This window comes from Loxodonta africana, chromosome 3 (assembly GCF_030014295.1).
Source record: "Loxodonta africana isolate mLoxAfr1 chromosome 3, mLoxAfr1.hap2, whole genome shotgun sequence".
Classification (NCBI taxonomy): domain Eukaryota; kingdom Metazoa; phylum Chordata; class Mammalia; order Proboscidea; family Elephantidae; genus Loxodonta; species Loxodonta africana.
Window position 1 is genome coordinate 95,820,309 of NC_087344.1, and position 12,485 is coordinate 95,832,793.

The 12,485-nt window shown below is 43.3% G+C and overlaps 1 protein-coding gene across 1 annotated transcript in view; it reads right to left on the reverse strand.

The window, feature by feature from the left end:
- Positions 1 to 863: 863 nt before the first annotated feature.
- The window catches only part of DAB1 (DAB adaptor protein 1), a 449,435-nt gene continuing 437,813 nt past the window's right edge, over positions 864 to 12,485 (reverse strand). The window contains exons 12-14 of the mRNA XM_023549549.2: positions 5,980 to 6,528; positions 1,509 to 1,636; positions 864 to 1,141 (exon numbers count right to left, since the gene is read on the reverse strand). Of these exons, the coding sequence (XP_023405317.2) occupies positions 1,034 to 1,141; positions 1,509 to 1,636; positions 5,980 to 6,528 (785 nt within the window). The 3' untranslated portion in view covers positions 864 to 1,033. The remainder of the gene's footprint in view (positions 1,142 to 1,508; positions 1,637 to 5,979; positions 6,529 to 12,485) is intronic.

Consider the following 12,485-nt stretch of genomic DNA (forward strand, 5'->3'; position numbering starts at 1 on the left):
GCTGTCCAGGACTATGAAAAGAAGTTCTGTGTGTACGGCTTTGCAGTCCTACACATTTACGGAAAACTAGGAAAGTATTTGAAAATTGAACACATTTGTCAAGGAGTGACCTTAGAAATCACGTCTGGGTAACAAGGTGTACGTCTGTCTCCTGAGAAGGTTCTCTTCATCAGCTCCTCTTTCTTTCCATCGAATCAGATGTATTGAAATTCAAGTGCCAAAAGCCACTTCTGATAAATGTAAGTACACCTCTCACAAAGTAGGTGCTGATGGAATCTGAAGTGACTCCGTGGCAGCCAGACTCTGCAGCACAGGTGCAAACCGCAGAGCCTCAGATGTCAATGCTCCCTGTCTTTGGGCTTTGGATTTCACTTTCACTTTGGAAAAGGTGCGAAGGCCCACCATGCAACTAGGCAAAAAGGGCTCCATGATCTTACATCTGAATCAATCTTGTTTCAATCCCTGCTTGTTTTTACGTCTTAGTCTGGGTTCTCAGTGTGTCTGATGGATGACCTCTTTATGTCTGCGGAGCGTAGGCAAATGCGGTGACATTTTGTTTAAAGGAGTAAAGCATCTGGACCACGTCTCACTGAGAAATTATCAGGGTGGGTATAATATATCCATCTTGGAATCTTACTGTTTCCAGAAACTAAATCCGCATTAAGGAAGTGTTAATCATGCATCATGGCACCCCCACCACCCACTCAGAATATGTAATTAATTAACAAAGCCACACCCACTCAGAATACGTAATCAATTAACAAAGCCACATGACCATTCCCCATTCCTCCTCACCCCCATCCCTACCTCCCCGTATACATCAAAGGTCATGCATCCATGAGGAAAAACGAGATGGAAAACAGACACCAGGCAAGGGGCGATGGTGCAAACACTGGGAATACAGCTCAGGCAGGAAAAATGGTGCAAACGTCAGGAATGTGGCTTCGGACATGAAGAACAAGCACAAGAGAAAGCAGAAGGCTTAAGGGGGAAGGAGATAAAAAGGACAGATACCTACCCAGACCTGCGCTATCTAGCTACCGGCCTGTGGACTTATATTATCACCACTGGGCTCACCACTGGGCTCCCCACTGGGCTCCCCAAATGGATCACTGTTGGATGAGGCCTGTGATCCATCAGGCTAGAACACAAGAAGATAACACTTTTTTTCCCTTTCTTTTCAACAATTGAAAACATAAGACAGTTGGGCGTATTTTCATGCAGCAGATAGAATCAGCTTTCTCAAAAGGGGGAGCAGCTCCAGTTAGATGATGCCACACCCACAAAAGCAAGAACAGGTAGTAACAATTTAACAAAAGGACTTTTTTTTTTTTTTCAGCTGGCTCCTTTGAACATAAAATAAAGCCCTCTTCAGCAAGAGCTCTGGAATTTAAGAGTCTGAGTCAGCGTTCTTTTCTAGGTAGGTTTCCTCATGCATTGTCCATTTCAGATCTGGGAGTCTTAATTTTAAGGAAAAACAAAACTGAAACAACAAACCAGTCACTTACAGCTTCTTGCTCTTCGCTTTTGCTGGGACTTTCGAATCCCTCTTCGAAGATGTCATCTGTGGTGGGGTCGCTGGCATGGGACGCAGATGATTTGGACGGAGAGCTCTGTTTGGGGGCTGGGGTGGGAGCTACACAGAGACCAGGCAAAAGAAAGAAGAAAGTTTTAAGTGACTGACTGCAACCATGTATATCCCAAAGAAAGCTCAGGGATCTGGCTATATTACGAGTCAAATCACAGTGCTTCCTTTCCTATCACAAGATAAATCAGTTGAACGTTTGAATTGCTCCTGTGTACACATTTATCTTGTCTTCTCACATGCTTGATCATATGGATGGAACTTGTCCTCTCTGATGCTAAGGTAGTGATTCTCAGGGAATGGTCCCTAGACCAGCAACATCAGCATCACCTAGCCACTTTTTAGAGATGCACATTCTCAGACTCTAACCTAGAAATACTGAATTAGAAACTAGCTTAACAAGCCCTCCAGGTTGATTCTCATGCCTGCTCAAATTTGAGAACCAATGGGCTATGGTGTTCTTTTCCTCTCTCACATCACACAATTATGTTAACAAGAGAGCAGGGATAGCCATTTATTGAGTGGCTTCTAGCTGTCTGACACTGTTAGAAATGTCACAGACATTATCTCTAATCACCATAAAGAGTCTTTGAGGTAGGGCTCATTCCTGTTTTGCAGAAGGAAAGTGAAGGTTGCTAAGTTGCTCACCTAGCTAGTAACTGGTGGAATCAGGATTTGAATCCTGTCACACAGAAGATGTTTAATAAACACTTGATTGAATGCAGAATAGGTGTCCTAGGTCTTTTCCCACTGCACTGTGGCTTTTGGGCTGTGTGGATGATCTGTGAAGATGGATGTAGCTGATGGCAGCTTCACAGCTGGCCCTTTATTCCTCAGAGTATATGGTGTCTATTTGCTGTACTGACCCTCCCACATCCCCCTCGTCTCATCTGTTCCAGAGATTTATAACAAACATGCTATCAGAAACTCATCTTCTCTCAGTAATTTCTAACTTGGCATTGGAAACACTGGTCATTGGCTCGGCCCCCAGTGAGGGCACGGCAAGGCTTCATTTAGTAGCCAGCCGAATCTCAGATGCCACGGATAAGGCCTCCCTGTCCTGGCTTTTCAGAATTTAGAAAATCTGACTGCTTATCAGTGAATGATTATGGAACTTGATGAGTACCTTTTATCTGGGTGAATTTGTATTTAAAATAATGACACTATTATGTGCCAATGAGTAAGACATTGTGCTAAGCACCTCCCATTCATTATGTTCTCTAATATAAACAACGGTGCAACACAACATTGCGTGTGTGTGTGTGTGTGTGTATACATACATTTTCAAATGAAAACCCTACAGCTCCAAGGGGTGAAGTGACATGCTCAGGGTTAACACAGCTATGAAACAGCAGTGCTAGGGTTTAACCCAGGTCTATCTGATGCTTTCTAGTACAACTGTGCTTTTCTGTTTCTGTCTGAGACTCATTTTTGGTCCAACAAATCTTCTACTGAAAACATTCTGAAAGGCATACTAATGGATAAAACCAAAAAATCAAATCAGTTGCCATCCAGTCGATTCTGACTCATGGTGACCCCACATGTGCAGAATAGAACTGCTCCCTGGGATTTTCAATGCTGTGACCTTTTGGAAGCAGACTTCCAGGACTGCCCACCTCTAGGTTAGTGGTCAAGCATTTAACTGTGTGCACTATTCAGAGACTCCACTAACAATGGATAAGAGGACAATAAACACTGGTTACACACATTTTTCTTTAAAATACATTATGTTTATTTTAAAACTTGAAAGGAAGCCTGTTTTTGTTTCATGAGATGATTATGGAACAAATTAGTTATAGTGGATTTAAATGAGATAAGCTATCTGAAAACATCCTGACATTTGGTGCTTAATAAATGCTAGCTTAATTGGATTTTGTTTGAAGTGGTTTATTGCTTACTAAGGTCTGAGAACCCAGGCTGAGCTGCCAGTTCTGACAGGTACGCTGCTGCACACACTTATTCAGTGAACTCAACAGGAAGTATAATGAGTGAGTCTATTTATGAAAGCGTCTCAACCTCCAGTAAGTTTTATAGAATACCTCAATACTCTGAAGCAGTGGCTCTCAATCTGGGGAGATTTCACTCCCAGGGAACATGTGGTAATGTCTGGAGACATTTTTTAGTTGTCACCACTGTGTGTGCGGGGGATGGTGCTACTGACATCTACCGAGTAGAGAGATAAGGGATGCCACTAAACATTCTACAATGCACAGGATATCCCTCCATAAGAAAAAAAAAATCTGGATCAAAGTGTCAGTAGTGTCGAAGTTACAAAACATTGATCTAAAGCCCATCAGTAACTGAGCAGCCTTTGCTTAGTTCATTTCACTCTCTCTACCTTTTCCCAAATGCCCTCCATGTGCTAGGCACTATGCTAGCATTTTGCAAGGTGTAGGAATGACTAGGACATGTCTCCTGTCCTCAAAGAGCTTAAACTTCCCCCTTTTATTTGTAGCTGGCATACAAGCTCACTGGATGATAGGCACTGGTTTTTAAAAGTTGCTTGCTTATTAATGAATGGCTGTCATTTCTGCAGCATTTCATTTTTTATTCATTATTCTCCACAGAAACTCTGTGAGTTAAGAGTTAATAAAGATGCCCCACTATGTAGATCATATGGCCTGAGTGAAAGAAGTCTGTTTATATACATAGAAGGCATTCATTTTCAGAAGAGCATTTCTGAACCTGGCTGAAATGACACAATCTAATTGTGTTAACATTAGGTTTTTTTTTTTTTGACAATTCATAGTATTGGCCATGCAGTGAGCCGTATCTTCTGGGACAGTAATGAAAACGCCAAACTCACTGTACCGTGAGCCTTTTCTTTCCCCTTATTGATTGTCAAGGCACAGGCTGAGTCACCAGAAGACCTTCACCCAATTGTGCCAACCAAACATATACACACTCAAAGGTGGATGGATTCTAACTGAACTGCCACATTACTGTTTTCCAGACATTTTGCAGTAGAAACATAATTTAAGGTAGGATCACTGAATGCCAGAACTAGAAGAAGGCACACTGCTCATCCAAGTCAATTCACTTATTTTACTGATGACACAACTGAGCCTCAGAGAAGTTACATGCTTGCTCATAGACACAGCTGTGGTGGAGGAGCCAAAGCTAGATGTACGGTCCAGGACTCTACAAAACCACTTAATATGTGATAATGATGATAATAACATTTAAAACTTTGTAGGGTATACAATGTTTGAGTACCTGTATCACTAAATTCTTTCAATAATCCTTAGCCTTAGACATAAAACCAGTTGCTGTTGAGTCTATGCCAACTCATAGCGCCCCCATGTGTTTCACAATAGAACTGCATGCCACAGGGTTTTCGATGGCTGAGATTTTTGGGAAGCAGATCATCAGGTCTTTCTTCTGACGTAGATTTGAACTTCTGAGTAGATTTGAACCACTAACCTTTTTATTAGTAGCTGAACACTTAACTGTTTATACCACCAAGGACCTCTTTAGCTTTACACAGGATAATTGAATTAAAACGACTTCTCCAAAGACACAAAACCAGTAAGTAATTATGCTGATCTCTGGTTACCAGTCCAGAGTCTTTTGTTACACCATTTTTCCTCATTGACTACCAGAAGCTTTCAGGCAAAATCTGACTTCAACTATAGCAGTTGTATAAAACCTTATGGCTACTCCATGTCTGTCCAAAGTTTTTTCTTAAAAGTTTCTATTCTAAATTTTTATCACTGTTCCTAGAAATTTTTAAATTTTATATTTACCATTCATTTTAATTTTAACAAGTCATATTAAAATCTATGTGTCATATGCAAGGATAGTGACTGAATGAATGAGCAAACAAAAACATAAGAGGCAGATTAACATGGTGGAAAAGTAAAAGACTTGTATTCAATTCTGCTGCTTTTTCTACTGTCCTCTTCTTTGCACCTCATTTTCATTATCTGTAAAGGAGACCTAATAAAACTTGTCATAAACATTGTTATGAGTATTCAAATAATAAATATAAACCCTATGGAGAAGGTGCATACATTATGATCGGTACCTAATAGTTGGTACTATTATTAGTAGTGATTATTAGTGTCCCCGGATGGTGCAAACAGTTAACACACTTGGCCGCTAACCAAAAGTTTGGAGGTTCAAGTCCACCTAGAGGCACCAAAAGAAAGCCTTGGCAATCTAGTCCCCCAAAATCAGCTATTGAAAACCCTATAGAGCACAGTTCTACCCTGACACGTATGGAGTTGCCATGAGTTGGAAACTGACTTGATGGCAATGGATGGTTTTATTATCATTAGTAGTAGTTGAATATAACTGAGATGAGTTGAATGTAACTGAGATGACTTTCATGACTCCAGATACCAGGCATCACACTCTTTTCGGTTTTACGTCTGGAATGAAGGGCAACTCACGTGAGTTGGTTGATGGCGTGGTAGAAGTCACAGGGGTCAAATTCAACTGGGAGATGTCAAAGTCATCACAATCGTCTGCCTCCTGTGCCACACCGACTTTGTTGAAGTAACTGGAGAAGGCCTCTGAGGTACAGGTGAGGGAAGGTTGGTCGGGTTTGCGGGAGGGCACTGGTGGAGGCTGGGCCATCTGGAAATCCTTAAACATTTCTTTCCCCATTTTCTGTCTGGGCTTGTCGGTCTGCGGACTTGACCTGGTGGAGTCACTCGTGGTGGCAACGGTTGCAAGAGGGGTGAGGGGACCTTGGAACATGGCAGCTGGCAAAGGCATAACAGTTTGTGTGGGCATGAAGGCAGCTGGCGGAAACTGCCCGGCAACAGCTGGCCAGGGCTGCTGAGCGGCAGGGAAGAGCCCTGGCTGGCCCCATGCGATGGGCTGAGCCCCCGGCATCACCTGAGCGACTGGTGGTTGAGCACCCATGGCGATCTGCTGTTGGACAAGGGGCTGCTGGCCCCAAAAGGATGGGAGGACGGCGCCCATTGCCACATAACCTGTAAGGACAAGAAAAGAAGAGTCAGGCATCCTGGAAAAGAATGATTCACTGATTCAAGTGATCGGACAAAAATGTTATCGCAAAACTTCTAAGTGCCAGGCTGTGTGCTAGGGACTGGGGATACAAAGGTGAATAAGACAAAAGTCCCTGCCCTTGTGAAGGCTACCTTTGTGTGTGTGTGCACGTGTGCGTGCATGTGTGTGTGCGTGCACTGGTTGGGGGGAGACAGAAAACAAAAACAAACAGAAGACAAAATAAAGGTCAGGCTGGGCTAAGTGAGATGAAGAAAACTACAGAAGGCTGGGTGGCAGGCAGAGCCAGAGAGAGAGATGTGATGTTGTTTTAGGTGGTTTGGAGGAGGAGTCGGAAGCGGTCAGGGAAATCCTCTCCGAGGAGGTGATTCATAAAGCAGAAGCTACAATGCAGTGAGAAAGCAAACCATGCAGATACCTGGAGAATCATTAACAGTATTCCTACAGTTGTTAAAGCCTTCTGAAATCAATATGGCTGTCAGGGGAAAGGGCAGAGGACTGGGAACCAGGCAGCCCTGGGTTTGAATCTTCCCTCTCCTTCTTGCTAGCCTTAGAGCATTCACAACTGCCTAAGTTCTCTAAGATTCAGTCTCTTTGTTATAAAGCCAGGTTACAATATTCTCCTGAGCATTGAGGCAGTGCGCAAGGTGAATAAGACTCAGAATTTTGGAATTTTAGAGGCCAAGGTTAAACTCCAAACTGCCATTTGTTATCTATATAATTTAGGGAGAGCTTTTTAACCTCTCTAAAGCACTAGTCTCCTTAGCTGTAAAATGGGCATAAAATACCTCCTATCTCATTGGGTTGATCTGAGGATTAACTGAGATTACATATTTAAGGTACTGAGCCCTGCAACCAGCACACGGTAAACATTAAGTCAATTTTAGTGACTAGCGTTATGATTTGAACTGGAAATAGAGCCTGTAAAGTACTTAATATCTTGCTTGATAGGTAAGTCATGCAATGAATGATAGATATTAGTATTACTATATTTTTTCTGTATTATTATCATTCCGATTTTAGAGATTAAAAATTCTAGAGGTTATTGTCCACACAGGGCACCCAATACAGTGGCACAGGTTGGGCACTGCAGAGTTCCAGAGGGAGTACATAATATACTATTACGATAATTGTGTGCTGTATTATTCCTTGTACACGAGATACATGCTTTCATAGCAACAGTAATAATTTCCATTTACTAAATGCCTACAAAGTGCCAGGTACAGTACGAGGAGCTTTACATCTTGACAGAATCCCTGCAGGGTAGGTATTATCCACATTTTAGGGATGAGGAAATCGGTGTCCAGAGGGAAAAAGTACTTGCTAAGGGTCATACAGCTGGCAAGAGGGAGAGTCAGGATTTGATGAAAGTCGTCTGCTCCCAAACCTGGTACTCTCCTCTGCACCACATTGCCTTGCCCAGATGCCCAAGGCCACGTTCTCATTTAAGTGCATTCAATGGGCCTGGTCTGGCCATCAGATTGTTTAGCACACCACAGACTCTGCCTCCAGTGTTCCCATCCTCCTTAGGGCACACAATGGCCACTTGCATGTGCAGTTGGCTCTGGGAGACAAATGACCAGGCCAAGGAGCAGAGGTGGAGGAGCTGGCTTTGCAGGTACACTTGCAGTGAGGTCAGAAAAGAGGAGGGCTGGATGCAAGGTATCTTAGCAACTTTTAAGGGGATGATGGGCTGGTGTTGTGGCACTGGTCTTCGTGTCATGGGTCATGTCAACAACTCTGGTGAGGCCAGAGAAATCCTGGTCAGGGTGCCTTGCTCATGCTCAGTCCGTAATTCTCAGACCCATCTGCCCTTTAACTCCCTGCTCCCTCTCCAGCACCATCTTCAATCCCTGTCCTTACTTGCTCTTTAACCTCCAGTCCTTGCAAACAACATCCTGCTCTCTTATGTCTCCGCTAGTCTGTCTGCCTAGCAAGCCATCTCCCCACTTCTTCACATGGCCGACCTTATTTGCTCTTTGAGACTCAGTTCAGAGTCACCTCCACTGGAAGTCTTCCCATCCTCTCGGCTGAATTGGTTCTCCTTCTCTGGGTGTCCAGAGTCCCTGGTGTTCATCTCTATCATGGCACCTATCGTGCTGGGTGGTAATCATGCTGGGTGGAAACTGCCTGGTTATTTTGCCTTCCTTTGTTAGACTATGAGCCACCTGCTGGCAGGAACTCTATTTTTTCTCTCTCCCTTCTATGCCTGCTGGCAGGAACTCTTTATTTTTTCTCTCTCCCTTCTATGCCTAGCACTGTTCCTGACATACATCAGGTGCTCTGTAAATGCTTAAGACTTGACAAAAGGCCCGACAAGAAGGTGAACAAGTCATAGTAGAATAATGCCTGTACTGCATTTTTCCAAGTGTGCAATTAAACTTTAAGTCCCATAAGTGCTCTGATCTCTGATGATTCTCCTGTTAGTGGCAGGTTGGTTTTTTTTCCCTCCATCTCTCTCTCTCTTTTTTTTTCACTAGCAACTAACAGATGGGCTATGCACACTTTTCTGGAGAGAGCTATTAGTATGTCTCCCTGGCTTCATGCCATCTGCTCCAGACCAAAGTACAACATTCAAAGAAAAAGAAGCAGCGCAGGGTAATTGGGTATCACGTCGGGGAACTTGCAGGTCTCATTTTCTTTTCCTGGGAGGGCAAGGTCCTTGCAGCCTGGGTCCTCCCTAGTCCTGTGGCCTCTGAGCTAAGGCTCTCAGCCACATGGCATCACGTGCATCCTGATGGGACACCTCAGTGGCAGGACTGTGATATCACCAGACAAGGGGAGCCACTTGGTGGCTGTCACTGCAGCCACTTAACAGCTTATTAACCGTTTACTCATTAATGCTCCATGGAGGAGGGAGGAGGTGCCAAGGAGCATCTGTTTATGCCATGAGTTCAGATCAATCATAAATCTCCTTTCTGGGAAGTGAAAGGAAACAACAGCATTACTGCCTTGCAGTTAGATTTTTGAAAAAGTGTTGAAAATTGTAATTTATAACCAGATGCTAGCACCTGAGGATACCTCCATTATTTGGGGGGGAAAAAAAGCAGACATAAATACATGAAAAACATTAAAAACTATGGGACTCTCCCTAACATTTATATTGAACTTTGGAACTTGGATGGCACCTATTTCCTACATTATCTTATTTGATTGATTCAGTCATTCAAATATAACTCTACTGGGTGCCAGGCACTGTGTTAGACTCCGGAGATGCAGCAAAGAACAAAGCAGTCAAAAATTCTTGCCCTAGCAGAGTTTACATTTTAGAGAAGTTGATCGTTGCAACCACAGCCTCTGTGGTAGCTGTTATTGTTATCTCTTTAATCTGTATATGAGAAAGTACAGCCCCAAGAGGCATGATTTAACACAGCTACACAGCTTATGAGTGGCAGAGCCCAGGCTCTTGCAGAACATGGCAGTGAACATTTGTTCAAGGCTTTACTTATGTAAACACGGCCAGGCACTGTTTCAAGTGTTTTCTTCATGTAGTAACACATGTAATCCTCATAATTAGAATCGCTGAGAGGTGTAAATTGGGGTAAATGTGCTCAGCTGCTAACTGAAAGGTTGGGGGCTTGAGTCTACCCAGAGGCAGCTTGGAAGAAAGGCCTGGCAATCCACTTCCAAAAAATCAGCCACCGAAAACCCTAGAGAGCACAGTTCTACTCTGACACACATGGGATCTCCATGAGTTGGATCGATTGGATAGCAACTGATTTGGTTTAATCCCCATAACAACTCTATGGGGTAGAATTTTTACCATCCCCATTCTCTAGATAAGGTTCCTGAGGCTCGGAAGAGATTTAGCTGAGTCTTGCACAACTGATAAGGGGCAGAGCCTGGATTCGTGTCTAGTATATCCTCCACGTGACCCAGACTGTCTCTGTCATGAACTGTCAAAAGGCTGAAGACACAAACTTTATTCCATGCATATGCCTGGTTTCTAATTTTTTTTTTTTTAATTTCAAGAAGTCAAAGGAAAAAAAATGTAGGTAGGATACAAAATATTTTTTTCTACATTAGGAATCAGAGAAATAACAGTAACAGCAGCACTTTCCACGCCAAGTATCTACGATGTGCCAGCATTTTTCAAGGCACTTAACTTTATTTTCTCATTTAATCCTCATGATACTGTTGTAAGGAAAGTATTATTTTCCACCCAGTTATAAAGAGGAAGAAACTCTGGTTCTGACAGGTTAAGTAATTTGCCCGGGAGACTGAAGCTTATAAATAAATGACAGAGCCAAGATTCTAACCCGACCTCTCAGATTCAAAAGCCCGCAGCAGCTGGTCCATTGTACTACATAGCCCAGTTCATTTTTCAGTTTCTTTATCACTGCCTGGACAACAAGTGACAGGTAGAACGAGATTCAATAGCTGCACAGATTTTTAAGGCCAGTTAAGGCAGGAAAGAGCAGATACTTCAACACCAACCGAAGTCTAGTTTTGTTCAGCAGCATAACTTAAGTAGAGAAAGCAAAAATATGTTGATTTAAATTAGTTTTCCTCACATTCTAAAAATTGCAATCTCGTAAGGAATCAATCAATTTTATTTATCAGCTAAGGAAACTGAGTCTGGATTCAAGGAAGTGACTTGCCCATAGTTTGCAGCATGGCTGGTCAAGTAACAAGACTAAAACTGGGACCTCCAAGTCCCTCACCTGGCACAGGCTGGGGTCGAGACCAGTGCCGTGGATGACGCAGCCAGGTCCTGAGGAGTGTTTAATCAAACTTCAGGAGTAGAAGAGATGCAAGATTACACCTAACCCCACTTCTCATCTATATAAAGGGCCAAGTTCATTTCACCACATGGAATACTTTGAACCTTGACACGTGCCTGGTTCTGTTCTCACCTCTTTCATTCTGCTCACATCACACCATCGCATGAGCCTCCTGCCCACAACCTGCCGCTACACCTACCATCCTGCCCAGACTCCAAGTCCCATGCTCTGCTCTATTTTTTCTTTTTTCCATACCACTCATCACTCTCCAGAGTCCCCGGGTGGTGCAAATGGTGAACACGCTCAGCTGCTACCTGAAAGGTTAGAGGTTCAAGTCCGCCCATAGGTACCTCAGAAGACAGGCCTGGTAATCCACTTCTGAAAAATCAGCCATTGAAAACCCTGTGGAGCACAGTTCTACTCTGACACACAGGGAGTCACCACGAGTCAGAGTTGACTGGACAGCAACTGCTTTTCAGCACTCTCCAACATAAGTTACATATTTTTATGTTTACTGCCTGTCTCCACAAGGAAAGGTAAGCTCTCTGCAGGCTCTCTTGTGCTCCCTGATGTACCTCAAGCGTCCAGAACAGGACCCGGCACATAGTAGGCACTCAGTGAGTATTTGTGAAATGAACACAGCTGCGAATAGCTTAAGTTCAGTGCCTGGAGTTCCCATCGTCTACTCTAGTGTATCTTCGTGATTCAATAATAGATACAATGCATGGACATTTGGAACACAAGACTAACAGCACAGAAGAGTAGTGCATTTCTGATGGAAAATAGTTATTCTTACTTCAAATGACAATGCTGTTGCCATCGAGTCGATTCTGATGCATACTGACCCTATAAGATAGAGTGGAATTGCTCCGTAGGGAATCCAAGGAGATGCTGGTGGATTCGAACTGCTGACCTTTGGGTTAGCAGCCAAGCTGTTAACCACTGTGCCACCAGGGCTTCAAAATGACAATACTATTACACTATTCCCAAGGAGATTTTAATACGGTATATGTTTTAGGTAAGGGAAACTAGTAGTCACTACTGTCCCATTTTAGAGATGGGAAAAACAGATTCAATTGGGAAGCTTAGCAATTAAATAAACTTCTAGGTTCCCCGCAGATTTTAAACTGTAAGTTATATCCAGTGGCTGCCACGCTCTGTTCCTTCTGAAAGTTCAAAACGATCCCTTGGCTCATGAG